Source organism: Myotis nattereri, assembly GCF_964212035.1.
Source record: "Myotis nattereri genome assembly, chromosome: 16".
Taxonomy (NCBI): Eukaryota; Metazoa; Chordata; class Mammalia; order Chiroptera; family Vespertilionidae; genus Myotis; species Myotis nattereri.
In genome coordinates, this window is record NC_138091.1 from 12,401,964 (window position 1) to 12,421,000 (window position 19,037).

The 19,037-nt window shown below is 48.5% G+C and overlaps 1 protein-coding gene across 6 annotated transcripts in view; it reads right to left on the minus strand.

The window, feature by feature from the left end:
• ARHGAP44 (Rho GTPase activating protein 44) overlaps positions 1-19,037 on the minus strand; it is a 208,804-nt gene that overhangs the window by 46,894 nt on the left and 142,873 nt on the right. For 5 of the 6 annotated variants that reach the window (XM_081109533.1, XM_081109535.1, XM_081109531.1 and 2 more), the window contains 5 exons: positions 11,567-11,678; positions 11,055-11,136; positions 5,037-5,117; positions 2,257-2,370; positions 1,524-1,615 (listed from right to left, as the gene is read on the minus strand). In XM_081109533.1, coding sequence (XP_080965659.1) covers positions 1,524-1,615; positions 2,257-2,370; positions 5,037-5,117; positions 11,055-11,136; positions 11,567-11,678 — 481 coding nt within the window. The remainder of the gene's footprint in view (positions 1-1,523; positions 1,616-2,256; positions 2,371-5,036; positions 5,118-11,054; positions 11,137-11,566; positions 11,679-19,037) is intronic. The other variant, XM_081109532.1, reaches the window with a different exon arrangement.

Below are 19,037 nucleotides of genomic sequence, written 5' to 3' on the forward strand. Positions count from 1 at the left end.
GCCAGCCTGACTGCCCCCAACTGCCCTCCCCTGCTGGCCTGATTGCCCCCAACTGCCCTCCCCTGCAGTCCTGGTCATCCCCAACTGCCCTCCCCTGCAGGCCTGCTTGCCCCCACCTGCCCTCCCCTGCTGGCCTAATGGCCCACAACTGCCCTCCCCTGCCGGCCATCTTGTGATGATGTCGGGTGTGACACCACCTAGGCTTTAATTATATAGGATAACTCACCTACCATGTTAATATGAGGGCACTTAATAAAGCAATTTATTTCCATTTGTGATTAAAAAAACAAACTTAATGAAATGGAAACAGAGGCATACCTCCCCAAAAAGACAAAATCAGCTACTGTAATCCTCAATGTGAAGAGGATCTTAATCAGATCAGGAAAGAGCCATGCCCCCCTCACCACTGTCATCTAACACCCCTGGCGGGGTGCTGGCCTATGGCATCAGCCAAGACAATAAAATAAGTGGCAGTATTATGATTTGTAGATGAGAATGTCTCTCTGGAAAATTAAAGAGAGAAATGGAGAAGGATTAGAACTGGAGATTTCACTCAGGCCACTCAGGCTGTTGACTATAGATGGACACAGGAGTGCTCACCCCCCATTTCCCTGTCATCATCCATGGACCGCAGCAGTAACGCATGGCTCATCACAGAACCTGCCGTGCCCATCATGCCGTCAACTCCTTTCCTGCTTTTCTGTACCCTCACTGCTGACCCTCACCCAGCTTTTTATGTGACTAACAGAACTCTTAAGAGCACTCACGGTCAAAGCACATGAAACAAAATAAACACACTCAAACTTCTAAAGTGCTAGATCAGCGTTAATCGATCACTGCTGATAGAGCATGGAAACATTAGCATAAAATGCCCTTAAGTTTTACTAGCCATAAGGTCGGACAGCCTTTTCTAAAGGGGACACAGCTTAGTGTAGCAACTGCTGTCTCTTCAGAGCCGTCAGCTGAGAGCCACAGACGCGAGGGGTCCCATGCTGAGGACGGTGATGAAAACCCGCCGAGGGCAGCTGCCTTCTCTTTGAAATAGGCACGGAAGAGAACCTGACCACCTTCGCATGCTGAGGGACGCTCGGAGGACGGCGCCAAGAAGAACGAAGGGTGGCACCCAGGCAATCCCCTCCCTCTGGTCTCAGCACCCCCTCACCCAGGAAGCAGAGGGTCTCTTTCCTGTCTGGACCAGCACTGCAGGATCCACAGGTCTAAGGAAACCATGGTGTGGACGCCGGACCAGAAAGTCCATGGTCATGGCTGGTACAGGCAGTGGTCCTCTTCAGGCCAGAGAGCAGGAACCTGCCGTGACTCCACCCTGTACCTGAGTGTGTTTGTGTGAGTGTGTGTGTGAGTGTGTGTGTGCGTGCATGTGTGTGTGTGTAGGGGGATTAAAAACACAGCACAACAGAACAAGCACACACCTCTGGGCAATGACACTTGTTCCAAAGGTTCAGAACTCACAGCGACACCTGCTCTTTCCCAGCCGCCCCTCCCCCACTGGCCGCCCCACGTACCCCCGGGGAAGAACCAGTCCGCATGCTGGATGATGGGTTCGATGATGCCGACAATCTGCAGCGAAACCGTGGTCATCATCTCCGTGATGTTCCTGCAGGCACAGAGCAGAGCGCGGGCGGTCATCCTCCGAGGCCCACCCCCCCAGCGCGAGGGCCCTGGCCCAGGAGCCTGCAGACCTCGGTCTGAGAGCAGCTTTCTCTTGGGAAGAAGAGGTTCACCTTTCTGGACCCCTTCCCCCTGCATAAGATGGAGACAGCCACGGAAGTCCTCCATACAGGAGACGTGTGAGGACACACGTAAGTAAGCTGCACACATCAGCAGGTGGGGGGCCCCTTTCAACGTGAGGTGTGAGCCCCATAACTGCCAGTCTCCTCTCCCAGCTCCGTGCTCTTCTCCGAGATCCCTCGGTCTTCCTGGACCCTGACACCAGACGCGTGCTCTTCAGAGTCAGGAAAGCCAGGGAGAGCCTGCCTCGCCCACTCCGCCAGGCCCCTGCCGTCTCACCCCGCCACTGTCTTGGATTAGCTCGGAGGAGACCCTCCTGGCAGACCTGCAGCTGTGAGATGACCAATGGGAAGATCTGCAGAATCCTGGGCCTCCTCCTGAGCCTAAAGGGGGAGGAGGCCAGGGAGGAAATCTGCCTTGAGAAATAACGAGTCTGGTGAGAGAGAGTCAGGGAAGGCCCTGACCCTGCAGCCCGCGGTCCCCACGCGCCCACACTCCTGTACTCACCCCTCCGCTTGTGGCCACAGGAGGTTGGGTCCTAACACAATCGCTATGTTACTGGGAGTCATCTTGTTTACATCTTGATATTCTGACAGCTTCGATAAAAATTTGATCAAGTATCTGAAAGGAAGTAGGAAGGGCCAATTTTAACTAAGAGTTCAACACCTGCACGTTCCCCCAGCATGGGGTGGAAACTTCTCTCGCGTAGCATAGCTTACTGACAACGAGACGCATACTTTCTTCAATATGATGAAGACACGTCATGCACCGGGACATGGGAATGCTCCAAAAACAGACAGACTCAGACATCACTGCTATATGTCAACCTCTGGCCAGAGAAAGTCTCCATCCTTCCTCTGGACTCAGTATAAAATGGCCTAAAGTTCCATCTTCACTTCAAATCTCTGTCACCTGCCATCTTCCCTGTGTGCAGAGGGGAAAAGCAAAGTGTCCGGGGTCATCGGCAGGGACATCTACAGGCCTGGAGTCTATTCCCTGGTCCCTTTGGAGCCCCTCAGTGGGGCTTTCTGGAGAAAGCCAATGAAGAACAAGTAAAGACTCAGCATTCGACCCAGCAATTCCACTCCTAGGGATATGCCCAAGAGAAGCAGGTCCACACAGACTTGCAGCATGACTCAGTAGTCAGATGTGGGATATATGGGTACATAAAATGTGGTCTCTCCATACAATGACATAGTATCTATAATAATAAAAGCACAATATGCTAATTAGACTGGACGACCTTTCGGACGAAGCCAGGGCTGTGAGGAAAGCCCGGGTCTCGGGTGCCAGAGGGAAGCCGGTACCGGCAGCTGGGGGAAGGAAGGCCTACTCTTGCACAAATTTCGTGCATTGGGCCTCTAGTTCAGCTGTAAAATAGAAATGAAGTTCTGACACATGCCACCACATGGATGAAACTTGAAAACATCCTGCTGAGAAAGGAAAGACCACATGTTGCATGATTCTGTTCACATGGTCTATCCAGCACAGGTAGATCCACAGACAGGGGTGGGAAGCAGGTTGGGCTGCCAGGGGCTGGGCTGGGGGACACGAGGAGTGCTAATGGGAATAGGGCTTCTTTTTGAGGTGATGAAAATGTTTAAAATGAGATGTGGTGATAGTTATACAAAACCCCCACAGAATCGTACACTTTAAAGGGGTACAATGATATGTAAATTATATCTCAATAAAGCTATTAAAAAAAAAAAATAACCAGTAAGGAAGCTATTTACAAATGAAGCACAAAAAAATAGCTCTGGCAAATCATGCCCAAAGTCTGCCAGGCTCTGCCAAGTACCCTGGGGCACATTTTCTCCCGGACTCTCAGTTCTTGAGGCCCTTTTGCTCCTGGCAGCCTGGCAGAAAGAGCGGACTCAGCTGCCCCTGTCCCAGCCTCTCCTGACCATATCTCACTCCAAGAGGCCACACCCTGGACCAGAATGCAGCCCAGCTGAGAGCAGCCAGCCCACCGCTGCTGGAGGCCAAGGCTGTGGTCAGCAATACTCAATGTGTTATACCAATCTGATTCTTCCTTTTTTTAAAAAATAGTGGTAAAATATATGAGTCCCCATTTAACTACTTTTAAGTATATAATCCAGTAGCAGTAAGCACTTCCACACTTTTAGGAAACTGTCACCACTCTCCATCCAGCTCCAGAACTTTCCAACACCCTAAACTTGACCTCTGCACCATTAAACAACACCCTCCCATCCTCCTCCCCTACAGCCACTGGAACTCTCCAGCCTACTTCCTGTCTCTGCGAGTGTGACTATTACAGGTGACTCATGCAGTATTTGTTCTTTTGTGTTTGGCTTTTTTCACTTAGCACCGTGCCTTCAAGGTTCATCCACATGGTAGCCTATGTCAGAATTTCCTCCCCTTCTGAGGCTGAACATTGCATTGCATGTGCATTTTGTTGGCCCATTTATCCACTGAGGGGCATGTGGCTTGTTTCCACCTCTTAGCTGTTGTGAATAATGCGGCTCTGAAAATGGGTGTACAGAGTAAGTCTTGGCTTTCTAATCTATTGTCTACACAGCCAGATGTGGAATTGCTGGGTCAAGTGGTAATTCTATGTTTAATTTTTTGAGGATCTGCCTTACCTCACTATTGGGATTTTTTACAGGGAAACAGAAATTATCAGGCAGATGGTGGCAGGAGCTGAAGCTAAAAATCTGTATCTAAAGAAACTGTGAGAGGAGGCATGGGGCCAGGAACAGTGCTGGCAAGACAAAGTGATGAGGAAGCAAAAGTGTGAAGGAGCAGAAGCCGGGGAGGGAAAGATCTGCACAGCAGCAGGAAGTAAGATCTCAGGTGGTCGCAAGAAAAGCGAGAGATGGACGTGTTTAAAATAGCTGGTGAAGGGTGGAGCGCTGGAGTACGTTCTTCCACAGCCTCTCCTTCCTGCAGGCTAGCTCAGCACATACCTGCCCACTGCAGCCCCAGGTTTGCTCAGCTTCTCCCGGGTGTCCACGAACACCCATCTTTGCAATAAATTCCCAATATCTTGAAATAACTTGCATTATTCTTTGCTCCTTGCAAATCAAAGAACTTAATTGAATTAGCCAGTGGCTAATTAGGCAACCTCCAAAGTCATATGCCCCGTTTCCTCATCTGCAAAATGGAAATGAACAACTTCACAGGATTGGTGGAGGCTGGGCAGAGACCATACATGTTAACACTTTGGACACCATGAAATTCAGTGCATGTTAGTGAACACAACTTCCAACCGGGAAACTGTGTCTGGGCCTTGAATAACTGACCCAGTGTCTCCAGGGTCCACTCACCGGATGTTGCTGTGATTGGCCTTGGGCAATTTTTCACAAGCATTCCACAGAGCCTGAAGCCTCTTTTCTTGCTCCTGGATGCTGGGGAATTAATAGGAAAAGCCACTGGTTGAGCACGACTTACTGCAGTCTCCCTGGCAGCCACATCAACCGGTCACTGTAATATCTGAGAATAAGGAGCCACCCACGTGCCTGACAGTGTCAGCAAGCTATGACTACTCCAATGTTTGGTTACTATTAGCTCCTCTCTATGCTCTCTTTTTGTCTTGTCCTGTGCTCTTAACAAATCTCCCTCTCCCCACGTCCCATGTCCAGGTGAATGTGTGCCAGGCAGCAGTGGGGGCAGGAGGGCAGAGGCCGGACACCTGAGCTCTGCAGTAGGCAGGGCCTGGTGTTGTCAGGAGGGCGATTCTGGCCCAGAAACCAGGACACTTGGTACCAAGCAGGACCCACACACCCTCCCAGGGCAGGAAGAAGTCCTTACTTTTCCTGGTTCTGAGACACTGAGCTCTGAGGCCTCAGGATCCTTCCTAGTTCCTGTTTCCTGTGAGACCCACCTCTACAAGTGAGGGGGGAGGGCTGTCTCTCAGATCCTGAAGCAAAGGCATCCTCCCCTTCTCCAGCGTCGTATCACCAAGGTGGCATAGACATGCAGTGAGTAACAAGGACATGTTCTCCCTCTTCTTCACCCCGGGACCACGGTGGAAGTTCAACCACATCCACACCATGGTGGCAGCTTACTGTTCAGTTCAGCGAATATTATTTAAGGGACTCACATTCGGTGAGTCCCTTCTGAATAAGTGAATTTAATGACTCATGGAAATAAGGAATCTGATCTATCCAGACGTAACTCAGAGGTGGGTAATTCGCATGAACAAGGGTTTCTCCACTAGACAGGAAGATGTGCTCAAAGGGTCTCTTTATTCATAAGCCCTCTGAGAATGAAGAGAATTGCTCATAGGATTACACTTTTTAAGTATTTTTCATGAAAATCTACATCAAGGCCTACATGGTTCGGAAGGCCTTATGATCAGAAAAACAGAAAGGAAACACCGGCTGGCGAGGCCCTAGCTCTGAGCCCTTGGCTAGGGCCTGTGTGTGTGTGTGTGTGTGTGTGTGTGTGTGTGTGGCAGTCACTCACAGGCGGAGTTCCCAGAGGCCTCCCATGGATCCCGACCAGTTAGCCAGAGGGAGAGGGAAACTCTCCAAGTGGAACCTCTGCTGGGAACCTGGCATGAAAGCCACGCCTCCCAGGGGGAAATGGAAAGGTAACAGCTCATGTCCCTGTGACCAAAGGCTGGCCAGAGAGGGTCTGCTGTCGGGCAGCCTAGTTCCACCCTCCTGCGACCATGTGCCAAGGGTTTCCTCTGTGAACCTCACGCCCCCCACTGTAAATGGGACTAGTAAGAGAACTTTCTAGTCTCTTATTTACGTGGCTGCAAAGTCGCGTCCTTTGAGTTACAGGCCACCCTGCACGGTCCTGACAATGCCTAAGTGTGCGTGGTTTAAGGGAGAATCGTACAAAGTGCTCATCTCTCGGTCAATGTCAGGCTCTGCAGCCACCATGGCTGCTGCCTCCGCTCTCGCCTCCAGCAGCTGAGCGCCTCCTGGGGCACCAAACCCCATTCTGTAAAAATCAGCAAACACACACTGAGCACTTCCTGCAAGCCAGGCTCTGTCCTGAGGGCGGGGAGGCAGTGGTCAGCCAGGAGGTCCTTGTTTGCAAAGCTTACAAGCTAACCGGCTACTCACACGCAGCCTGAGCCAGGCAGTCAGTTCCCGGGACAACGAACACAGGTGGGACTTATGGCGACTGCTGGCTGCTTTACCTTGGGGTTGTCAGACAGGCCTTTCTGAGGTTACATTTAAGGCGGGGCCCTGGGGCAAAGGTTTCGGGACACCTGCATCAGAGGGAGCGGCCAGTGCGAGGGTGAGGCATGTCTGTCCCGTGGAAGGAGCCCGATGACTGCAGCCTCAGTCCTTGCTTCCTAGACTCCAGCGTGGAAGCACTTCACTTACGTGGCTTGCAAAGTCATGTCCTCTGAGCTACAGGCCACCCTGCACTGTCCTGCGATCCCTAACTGCTGTCCCCGCGGCTTCCCTGACTCCACCTCCAACTCCTGGCTGCCCCATGCCCACAGAGCAGGCAGCGTTGCCATTAGTTAGGGTTAGTGTGGCTCATTCGTGAGACTCAGCTTCATCAGAGGTCAAGGGTTATCAACCCAACAGCATTGGGAGTTTTGAAACAAGGAGCCCAACCAATGAAATCAGAATCTGGGGAAAAAAGGTCCAGGCATGGGTATCTTTTAAAAGCTTCCCAGGAAACTAATGTTCACAGAAGGCTGGAAATGGCTGCTCCGGACAAATTACTTTCTTTGGAGAGTGTGAGCTGTCACAATCTTTAAGGCAGGACACACAGTCCTTGCTTTTCCTTGGTTCCCAGACACTGAGCTCTGAGGCTTCAGGATCCTTCCTATTTCCTATGAGACCCACCTTCACAAATGAGGTGGGAGGAGTGTCTCTCAGACCTTGAAGCACAGGCATCCTCCCCTTCTCTAGCTTTGCATCACCAAGACCCTCAGAGGACGTGTTCTTACTCTCCTTCACCCCAGACCACAGTGCTGCTCTAGATCCTCACCCCAGGACCACAGTGCTATTCTGGACCCTCACCCCGGGACCACAGTGCTGCTCTAGATCCTCACCCCGGGACCACAGCGCTGCTCTAGATCCTCACCCCGGGACCACAGTGCTGCTCTAGATCCTCACCCCAGGACCACAGCGCTGCTCTAGATCCTCACCCCGGGACCACAGTGCTATTCTGGACCCTCACCCCAGACCACAGTGCTGCTCTAGATCCTCACCCCAGACCACAGCGCTGCTCTAGATCCTCACCCCAGGACCACAGTGCTGCTCTAGATCTTCACCCCAGGACCACAGTGCTGCTCTAGATCCTCACCCCGGGACCACAGTGCTATTCTGGACCCTCACCCCAGACCACAGTGCTGCTCTAGATCCTCACCCCAGACCACAGCGCTGCTCTAGATCCTCACCCCAGGACCACAGTGCTGCTCTAGATCTTCACCCCAGGACCACAGTGCTGCTCTAGATCCTCACCCCGGGACCACAGTGCTATTCTGGACCCTCACCCCAGACCACAGTGCTGCTCTAGATCCTCACCCCAGACCACAGCGCTGCTCTAGATCCTCACCCCAGGACCACAGTGCTGCTCTAGATCCTCACCCCAGACCACAGTGCTGCTCTAGATCCTCACCCCAGACCACAGCGCTGCTCTAGATCCTCACCCCAGGACCACAGTGCTGCTCTAGATCTTCACCCCAGGACCACAGTGCTGCTCTAGATCCTCACCCCGGGACCACAGTGCTATTCTGGACCCTCACCCCAGACCACAGTGCTGCTCTAGATCCTCACCCCAGACCACAGCGCTGCTCTAGATCCTCACCCCAGGACCACAGTGCTGCTCTAGATCCTCACCCCAGACCACAGTGCTGCTCTAGATCCTCACCCCAGACCACAGCGCTGCTCTAGATCCTCACCCCAGGACCACAGTGCCATTCTGGACCCTCACCCCAGACCACAGTGCTGCTCTAGATCCTCACCCCGGGACCACAGTGCTGCTCTAGATCCTCACCCCAGACCACAGCGCTGCTCTAGATCCGCACCCCAGACCACAGTGCTGCTCTAGATCCGCACCCCAGACCACAGTGCTGCTCTAGATCCTCACCCCGGGACCACAGTGCTGCTCTAGATCCTCACCCCAGACCACAGTGCTGCTCTAGATCCTCACCCCGGGACCACAGTGCTGCTCTAGATCCTCACCCCGGGACCACAGTGCTGCTCTAGATCCTCACCCCAGACCACAGTGCTGCTCTAGATCCTCACCCCGGGACCACAGTGCTGCTCTAGATCCTCACCCCAGACCACAGTGCTGCTCTAGATCCTCACCCCGGGACCACAGTGCTGCTCTAGATCCTCACCCCGGGACCACAGTGCTGCTCTAGATCCTCACCCCAGGACCACAGTGCCATTCTGGACCCTCACCCCAGACCACAGTGCTGCTCTAGATCTTCACCCCGGGACCACAGTGCTGCTCTAGATCCTCACCCCAGACCACAGTGCTGCTCTAGATCCTCACCCCGGGACCACAGTGCTGCTCTAGATCCTCACCCCAGACCACAGTGCTGCTCTAGATCCTCACCCCGGGACCACAGTGCTGCTCTAGATCCTCACCCCAGACCACAGTGCTGCTCTACATCCTCACCCCGGGACCACAGTGCTGCTCTAGATCCTCACCCCGGGACCACAGTGCTGCTCTAGATCCTCACCCCAGGACCACAGTGCCATTCTGGACCCTCACCCCAGACCACAGTGCTGCTCTAGATCTTCACCCCGGGACCACAGTGCTGCTCTAGATCCTCACCCCAGACCACAGTGCTGCTCTAGATCCTCACCCCAGGACCACAGTGCCATTATAGATCTCTATCCCAGGACCACAGTGCTGTTCTAGAGAGGCCTCAGGGGCCATGGCTAACCACCTGAGTTCTGGAACCAGATCCTCATTTTGCCATTTATTAGACAGCAAGTAACCTGCCATTACATACCTGCCCCATGACTCAACTTCCTCATCTGGAAAATGGGAGAAACAGTACAACCCACTTCATAATGTGGAATTAGATGAATTAAAAACATATAATGAGCTTAGAACAAGGCCAAGTCTCTAAAAATCACTCAACAAATAGTATCCCCTAGGATTATTACTACCCTCACGGAACCCACACTTCTCCACAATGAGAACAAGAACACCGTACACTCAGCCAGCCCTGTACAGTGCTTGACCCCCATGACGTCATGGAAATAAACAGTGACGCACCAGGACTGGAGCACCTTCCTCTACCTCGACACACACTAGCCAGGCTTCACTCCAGATCTGCGGGCTTCTCCTCCAGCCCAGTTCTTACAGAGCAGGTGCACACTCGTGTTCTTTCTGGCACGATGCTGGCTGCTCCTTACGACTAACTCCCACGCTAGAGACCTCCAGAAATCACGTCCTTTCCCAGGCACCGGGCTGAGTCCTGCTCTCATAAAATGTTCTCCCCCATCTCTTCTTCCTGCATGTCTCTACCTCCTGCTCTCTGCTGGCAGTCTCCTGGTTCCTCACCAGCCATGCCATTTACTCACTAAAACCCAGTCCTCCAAATAACAGCATTTATTCAGGTAGCTCTTCCCATGACCAATACTAACACATGCACCACGTGAGGAAGGCAGCTGGCTGTGGCTTTGCCTGCTCTTTCCTCTCTTCCCAACAGGACTGGAGCCTCAGGTGCTGTCCTGCCACCTCCAGCTGGGCCCTCCCTTGGGCTCATCTTCCGGAGGGTGGAATGTGTCCTCGCCCAGATGTTATGTGTTTATAGTGGTTATTGTTATTAAAATATTTTTACCTATTGGAGACAACTTAAGGACCCCTGTGACCACTCCCTTGTCTTCCACTCCAGAGGGAATCACTACCTCTGACTGTGTGAGCCCTTCCAGAACCTTCTTTCATGCATTTACACATACAAAGAGCCACTCTTAAAAGTGTGTTGTTTTCAGTGCTTTTCTTCTTTTTACAACAATGGAATATCATAGGTGCCAGTTAACTTGCTTTATTTCACTCAATAACAAATCTTCGTGCCTTTTCATGATAGCGTGAATAGCTCTACCTATGTTTTGACTGCTGCAGAGTATGTCACCGTGTAGACATACCACAGTTTTTTCAGCCACTCCCCACCCCCCACCAATGAACATTTAGTAACTTTTAGGCTTTTGCTATTTCAGCAATTGCTGCAATCCATGTTCCTGCATATGCCTCTAAGGGCACCTGTACAAGCATGGCAGGTGTTTCTGCATGATAGATACTGAGAAAGGAGCTGCTGGACCATAGGTGACATGCTTTCATAATTTCAACAAACACTTCCAGAGAGACTCCAACCCATAAGCCACTCCAAAATGTGGTGTACTCACTTGGAAGCCTGAATCCACTCGTCATAGAGTTCAAAGGTCATAAGAGGTTCTGGCAACTCTCGGAGGTAAGATTTCAAAGCTCCTGGGCATGAATACAATATTGGCCATGAGCCATTTGGAATGGCAGAGACAAGCACCACCAGCCAGCATTACCAACGGGGGTTACATCTAGGACGGGCTCCCTGACCCAGACAGCATACAACGGTGGCTTCCCGTGGGAGTGGACCCAAGGCCCTCGCAAGGCAACGGGGCCTGAGCTGGTGATGGCATTGGCCTCCTGGCCTCTAATTCCCACCACTCTCTCATCGTCTGCTGGCACAAAGGGGAGACCTTCCCTCCAGGGGCATAGCAACCAGGCTTAACACTGGCCCTCGTGGACGCACCTAAAGCTTGTCAGGAAGCCACGGGCTCCAGTGTCTGTGACACGTGGTCACACACCCTCCATGCTCTCCCTTCCCTGTGAGCATCTTCAGCACGAGGGAGCACCGTGCCCAGGGGCTGTGAGCACCCACCTGCGATCGCGTGTGGGTCTGCTGAATACTCCTGGACGTCCACCACACAGCAGTCCAGGGCAGCTTTCAGCTTCTTCAATTTGGAGGCGGATGGAGCCACTCGGAAGAGTCCCTACCAAGAGGCCAGAGGTCAGTGCACAGCCCTGAAACTCAGGCACAGAAGCAAAACCAACAGACAGCAAGTCTGCCCACTCCTTTGCTCCACATTCTCCTGGGTGCATTTCCCAGCACCACTGTCAACACTGCAGCTGCTGTTTCCTAAATGCTCCTGCCGAGCAGGGACTGGGCCTGGCCCACTGTCCTGTCCCCGGGGCCTACTATGGGTAACTCACCATTCTGTCTTAGTATTTGTTGAAAAAAAGAAACTCGGGCACCCAGTTTTCTTGTTCTTGTGTTTTGAAGATACATTTTGGAGAATAATATGACTGAGACCTAGTTAGATTAGGGGAGGTGTGGGAATTCAGATGTGGAAGAGCTACAGGTGCGTGTGTGTGGGAGGCACCGGACTATACTTTTATTTTATTTTTTAAATCTTTATTGTTAAAAGTATTACATATGTCCCCCTTCCCCCCGCATTAACTCCCTCCAGCCCACCCTCGTCCCCTACCCCAGGCTTTCACCAACTAATTGTCCATGTCCATGGGTTATGCATGTATACATACAAGGTTTTTGATTGATCACCTCCCACCCACCCACCCTCCCCCAGCTTCCCTCCGAGATTCCGCACTCTGTTCCATGCTTCCATGTCTCTGGATCCACTCTGTTCATCAGTTTATTTTGTTACTTAGATTCCACATATGAGTGAGATCATGTGATACTTGTCTTTCTCTGACTGACTTATTTCACTTAGCATGATACTCTCCAGGTCCCTCCATGCTGTCACAAAGGGTAAGGGATTGTTCTTTTATACTGCTGCATAGTATTCCATGGTGTAAATGTACCACAGCTTTTTTATTCACTCATCTACTGATGGGCACTTGGGCAGTTTCCAGATCTTAGCAATTATGATTTGTGCTGCTATTAACATAGGGGTGCATACATTCTTTCTGATTGGTGTTTTGAGCTTCTTAGGATATATTCCTAGAAGTGGGGTCACTGGGTCAAATGGAAGTTCCATTTTTAATATTTTGAGGAAACTTCATACTGTTTTCCATAATGGCTATACCAGTCTGCATTCCCACCAGCAGTGTACTAGGGTTTCCTTAGCTCCACATCCTTGCTAGCACTTGTCATTTGTTAATTTGTTGATAGTAGTCATTCTGACAGGTGTGAGATGGTACCTCATGGTCGTTTTGATTTGCATCTCTCTGATCAGCAGTGACTTTGAGCATTTTTTCATATGTGTTTTGGCCTTCTGTATGTCCACTTTGAAGAAGTATCTATTTAGGTCCTTTGCCCATTTTTTTAATTGGATTATCTTCCTTCTGTTAAGTTGTATGAGTTCCTTATGTATTTTGAATATTAACCCTTTACCAGATGTATCATTGCCAAATACACACAGTGGGCACCCTTTTCGTTTTGTTGATGGTTTCTTTTTCTATTCAGGAGCTTTTTATTTTGAAGTAGTCCCATTTGTGTACTCTCTCCTTAGTTTCTTTTGCTCTAGGAGATGTATCCGTAAGCACATTGCTACAAGAGATGTCTGAGATTTGCTGCCTATGGTTTGTTCTTGGACTTCTATGGTTTCATGACTTACTTTAAGTCTTTTTATCCATTTTGAGTTTATTCTTGTGTTTGGTGTAAGTTGGTGGTCTAATTTATTTTTTTTTCATATATCTGTCCAATTTTCCCAACACCATTTATTGAAGAGACTGTCTTCACTCAATTGTATGCTCTTGCCTTCTTTGTCAAATATTAATTGATCATAATGGCTTGGGTTGATTTCTGGGGGTCTCTGTTGTATTCCATTGATCTATATGCCTGTTCTTTTGCCAAATCCAGGCTGTTCTGATTGCAGCTTTGTAGTATAACTTGAAATCTGGTATTGTGATTCCTCCAACTTTTTTCTTCTTTTTCAAGATTGCTACAGCTATTTGGGGTCTCTTTTGGTTCCATATAAATTTTTGGAGTATTTTTTCTAGATCTGTGAAATATGCTGTTGGTATTTTAATAGGAATTGTACTGAAATTGTAGATTTCCTTGGGTAGTATGGACATTTTAATGATATTGGTCCTACCAATCCATGAACATGGTATATTCTTCCACTTGCATATATCTTATTCTATCTCTTTTTACAACGTCCTGTAGTTTTGAAAGAACAGGTCTTTTGCCTCCTTGGTTAGTTTATTCCTAAATATCTTAATTTTTTTGTTGCAATGGTAAATGTGATTGTTTGTTTAATTTATCTTTCTGAAAATTCATTATTTATATATATAAAAGCCTAAGTGACTGAATGACCTGTTGACCTGTCGTTGTGACGTGCACTGACCACCAAGGGGCAGACGCTCAACGCAGGAGCTACCCCCTGGTGGTCAGTGTACCCCCACAGTGGGAGCGCCGCTCATCTGACAGACAGGCACCAGATGCCGGGCTCACGGCTGGTGAGTATAGCTGCAGCAGCACGAGGCTCTCCCACCTCCTCGGCAGCACTACCATGGCAGCGGTAGGTGCAGCAGGGTCGAGATGAGTGGGAGCGGCATGGTGCCTGGCCAGGGCTCGGGCTCCTCCCCAGCTGCCTGCTGTCTGGCCTATAGGGATCAGGCCGAAACAGGCAGTCCAACATCCCCCGAGGGGTCCCGGATTGCAAGAGGGCGCAAGCCAGGATGAGGAACCCCACCGGTGCACAAATCCATGCACCAGGTCTCTAGTTGGTGTATGAGAAAGCTGTCAATGTTTGGGTGTTGATTTTGTATCCTGCTACATTGCCAAATTCATTTATTAAATCTAGTAGTTTTTTGGTGGAGTTTTTAGGGTTTTCTATATACAATATCATATCATCTGCGAATAATTAGAGTTTTATTTCCTCCTTTCCAATTTGAATGCCTTTTATTTTTTCTTCCTGTCTAATCACGATGGCTAGCACTTCCAGTGCTATGTTGAACAGGAGAGCTGAAAGTGGGCATGCCTGTCTTGCTCCTGTTCTTAGGGGAAATGCTTTTATTTTATTTTTTTTATGCAAGGCAAATATCTTTACTCCTTTGGGAGGGTGCACACACACATGATCTGGGAGCACATGCACACTGAGAGGGCGGTCTGTTCGGGCTTTTATGCCTGATGAACATCATCTGTTTCTCACTCTTGATTGGAAGAGCTTAGGCTCACACTCTTGCACAATTGGCTAATTTAAAGGAAGGGGTTGACCTCTGCTGTTTCCAAATGGCAGTCCCTCAGGGAAGCTGCAAGACACGGGAGCCAAAATGGTGGCTGCCAAGTCATATGACCCAAATGGTGGCTGCCTAAACTCCCTTCTTTGACAGAAAAAATTACTTGCTTATTCTCACAATTCCCCCCTTTTCTCATTTAACTCTTTTCTTCAAACTCAGTTAACATTTGTTGACTTTCATGCTCTGCAGTGTCTAGGACAGCCGTGGGCAAACTATGGCCCGCGGGCCGGATCCAGCCCATTTGAAATGAATAAAACTAAAAAAAAAAAAAAGACTGTACCCTTTTATGTAATGATGTTTACTTTGAATTTATATTAGTTTATAAATAGTTTATATTAGTTTATATTAGTTCACACAAACACTCCATCCATGCTTTTTTTGCCCTCCGGTCCAGTTTAAGAACCCATTGTGGCCCCGAGTCAAAAAGTTTGCCCACCCCTGGTCTAGGAGAAGATTATTTTGCTACCCCAGCCCCCACCCACCACCACTGCGGCCCCCGCCTGCCATGGCTGTAGCCAGCGTCCTCTGCTGCCTCTGTCTCGGCCCCCACCCACTGCGGATTTGTCTGGAAGGATGTCTGGTCTAATTAGCATATTACGCTTCTATTATTATAAATTTGGTCAATGGGGTTTCGAGTACCCTTTCGATAAGATCCCTCATACATAAGGTGATATACAACATCCCATTACTGTAACTCCTAACCTGATTGATTATCAAAGAGGAGAATATGGATACCATCATTACCTTCCATTCTCTGAACCACTGCTCTAGTAAATCAGAGAAAGGATTCTCAGTTCCAGGATTCTCAGCTAACTCATTAGCTAAAGCTGCTAGTCCCTCTAGGGCCTTAGTAATGATTCCATCTGGAGCTGTGTTGTTGGGGATGAATGTACAACACTGGCCTAAGGGAAATGCTTTTAGATGTTGCCCACTGAGTATGATGTTGGCTGTAGGTTTGTCATATATGGCCTTTATCATGTTGAGATGTGCTCCCTCTATTCCCTGAGAGTTTATTTTTTAATCAAAAATGGGTGTTGGATTTTGTCGAATGCTTTTTTTGCATTTATTGATAAGATCATGTGATTTTTATCTTTCAATTTGTTCATGTGATGTATCACATTTATTGATTTGCGAATATTGTACCAGTCTTGCATCCCCGGGATAAATCCCACTTGGTCATGTAGTATGATCTTTCTAATATATTGCTAGATCTGATTTACTAATATCTTGTTTAATATTTTAGCATCTAAGTTTATCAAAGATATTGGCCTGTAATTCCCTTTCTTTGTAGTGTCTTTATTTGCTTTTGGAATTAAGATAACGCTGGACTCATAAAAAGAGCTGGGAAATGTCCCTTCCTCTTGGATTTTTGGAATAGTTGGGGAGTATAGGTGTTAGTTCTTCTTTGAATGTTTGGTAAAAGTCACCTGTGAAGCCATCCGGACTCGGGCTTTTGTTTGCTGGGAGTTTTTTTTTTTTTTTTTTTTTTTCTTTATTACTGCTCCTATTTCATCAGTTGTTATTGGCCTATTCAGGTTTTCTGATTCCTCCCAATTTAGCTTTGGGAGATTATATTTTTCTAGGAATTTATCCATTTCATTCACATTGTCCAGCTTGTTGGCATATAGATGTTCATAGTACTTTCTTATAATCCTTTATATTTCGGTGGTGTCGGTGGTTACTTCTCTGCTTTCATTTCTGATTTTATTTGAGTCCTCTGTTTCTTGATGACTCTGGCTAGTGACTCATCAATCTTGTTTATCTTTTCAAAGAACTAGTTCTTGGTTTCACTGATTTTTTGTATTGCTTTTTAAAGTCTCTATGTCATTTATTTCTGCTCTCATCTTTATTATTTCCTTCCTGCTACTTATTCTGAGCTTTTCTTGTTCTCTTTCTAGTTCTTTAAGTTGTAGGGTTAATTTTTCTTGTTTTTTGAGGTAGGCCTATAGTGCTATGAACTTCCCTCTCAAGAATGCTTTAGATATGTCCCAGAGATTTTGGGTTGTTGTGTGTTCATTTTCATTTGTTTCCAGAAAGTTTTTCATTTCTTTCTTGATTTCATTGGTAACCCATTCATCCCATATAATAAAAGCCTAATATGAGAATTGTCTCCTCAACTGAGAGTTCAACTGGGAGTTCAACTGCTCGCTATGATGTGTGCTGACCACGAGAGGGTGGCGCAGAACATGGCAGGCGTCGGTGACATGACGCTGGCAGTGGGCAGCAGTGGAGGTGCTGCTGGCCCTGATGGGCCCTGACGGGAGTGGTAATGTGGTGGGATGGTGGAGCAGGTGAGCAGGTAGCGCCAGGCCAAGGTGGGAACCCTGCAGATGGGGGGCAGGGCCACCGCCCGGCTCCCAGGCATTGAGGGAGCTGGGCAGGGGGCTGATGACTCAGGTGAAGGGGTGTGCACAGGGACCCGGGGGCCCAGGTGCTGCCCAGGACCCAGAGGTCAGGTGGGACCTGCCCTTCCATGCCAGACATTTGCACTTCGATTGCTGGCCAGGCCTAAGGACCGAACCCGTGCATGAATTTTGTGCACCAGGCCTCTAGTCCTATATAATAAAATCCTAATATGCAAATTATCTCCTCAACCAAAAGTTCAACGGAGAGTTTGACCAGGGGGCAGGGCCAGCCGGCCAACCGCCCATGGCCCCTCCCTCTGGCCGGCTCGGCCCCGATCGGGGTGGGCCAGCCAGACCCCACCTATGCACAAATTCGTGCACTGGGCTTCTAGTTGTTTAATAACATGCAAATTAGCCTCCATGTGTTCGAATGTTTTGGGGTGTTTTTTACTGTAGTTGATTTCTAATTTCATTCCACTGTGATCTGAGAAGATGCTTGATATGATTTCAATCGTCTTGAACTTGTAGAGACTTGTTTTGTGTCCTAACATGTGGTCTATCTTTGCGAATGACCCATGTGCACTTGAGAAGAATTTATATTCTGCAGCTTTGGGGTGAGGTTCTATAAATGTCCACTAAATCCATTTGATCCAGTGTGTCCTTTAGAATCACTGTTTCCTTGTTAAATTTTTGTCTGAAAGATCTATCCAGTGAAGTCACAGGGGTGTTAAAGTCCCCTACTATGACTGTGTTGTTGTCAATCTCTCCCTTAAAGTCCTCTAGAAGTTTTTTTTAAATACATTTAGATGCTGCTATATTGGGTGCATATATGTTTATCAGGGATATATCCTCTTGCTGGATTGATCTCTTCAGTATTATGTACTCATCTTTGTTGTCTCTTGTGATGGCCTTCATTTTGAAGGCTGTTTTATTGGATATGAGTATCGCCACCCTAGCTTTTGTTTCTTTTCCATTTGCTTGGAAAATTTTTTCCCATCCCTTCACTCTGATCCTGTATGTGCCTTTTGTTCTGAGGTGGGTCTCTTATAGACAGCACATAGTTGGTACATGTTTTTGTATCCATTCAGCTACCCTATGCCTTTTGATTGGAGCACTTAATCCATTTATAGTTAGGGTTATTATTGATGGGTACTTATTTATTGCCATTTTAATTCTGTATGCCTAGGTTTGTCTCTCTGTTTCTTCTCATTACAGCAGTCCCTCTAGCTTGGTGGTGATGAACTCCTTTAGTCTTTCTTTGTCTGGGAAGCTATTTATTTGACCATCTATTTTTAATGATAGCCTTGCTGGATATAGTAATCTTGGTTTCAGATCCTTGCTTTCCATTACCTTCAGTACTTCATTCCCTTCTGGTCTATAGAGTTTCTGATGAGAAATCAGGTGTCAGCCTTATGGGAGTGTAGGTAACAGTTTGCTTTTCTCTTGCTGCCTTTAAGATTCTTTGTCTTTAATTTTGGCATTTTAATTATGATGGATCTGGGCATGGCCCTGTTTGGGTTCTTCTTGCTGGGGGTTCTCAGTGCCTCCTGAACTTGTGTGATTTTTCCTGCACCAGGTTAGGGAAGTTTTCTGCCATTATTTCTTCAAACACATTCTCTATCTCTTTTCCCCTTTCTCGCTCTTCTGGCTCTCCTGCTATGCGAATATTGCAACATTTCATGTTGTCCCACAGCTCTCTTAAGGTGTCCTCCTGTTTCTTAATTGTTTTTCTTTTTGGGTCTCTAATTGAGTGATTTTTTTCAACTCTTGTCTTCTAATTCACTGATTAGATCCTCAGTTTCC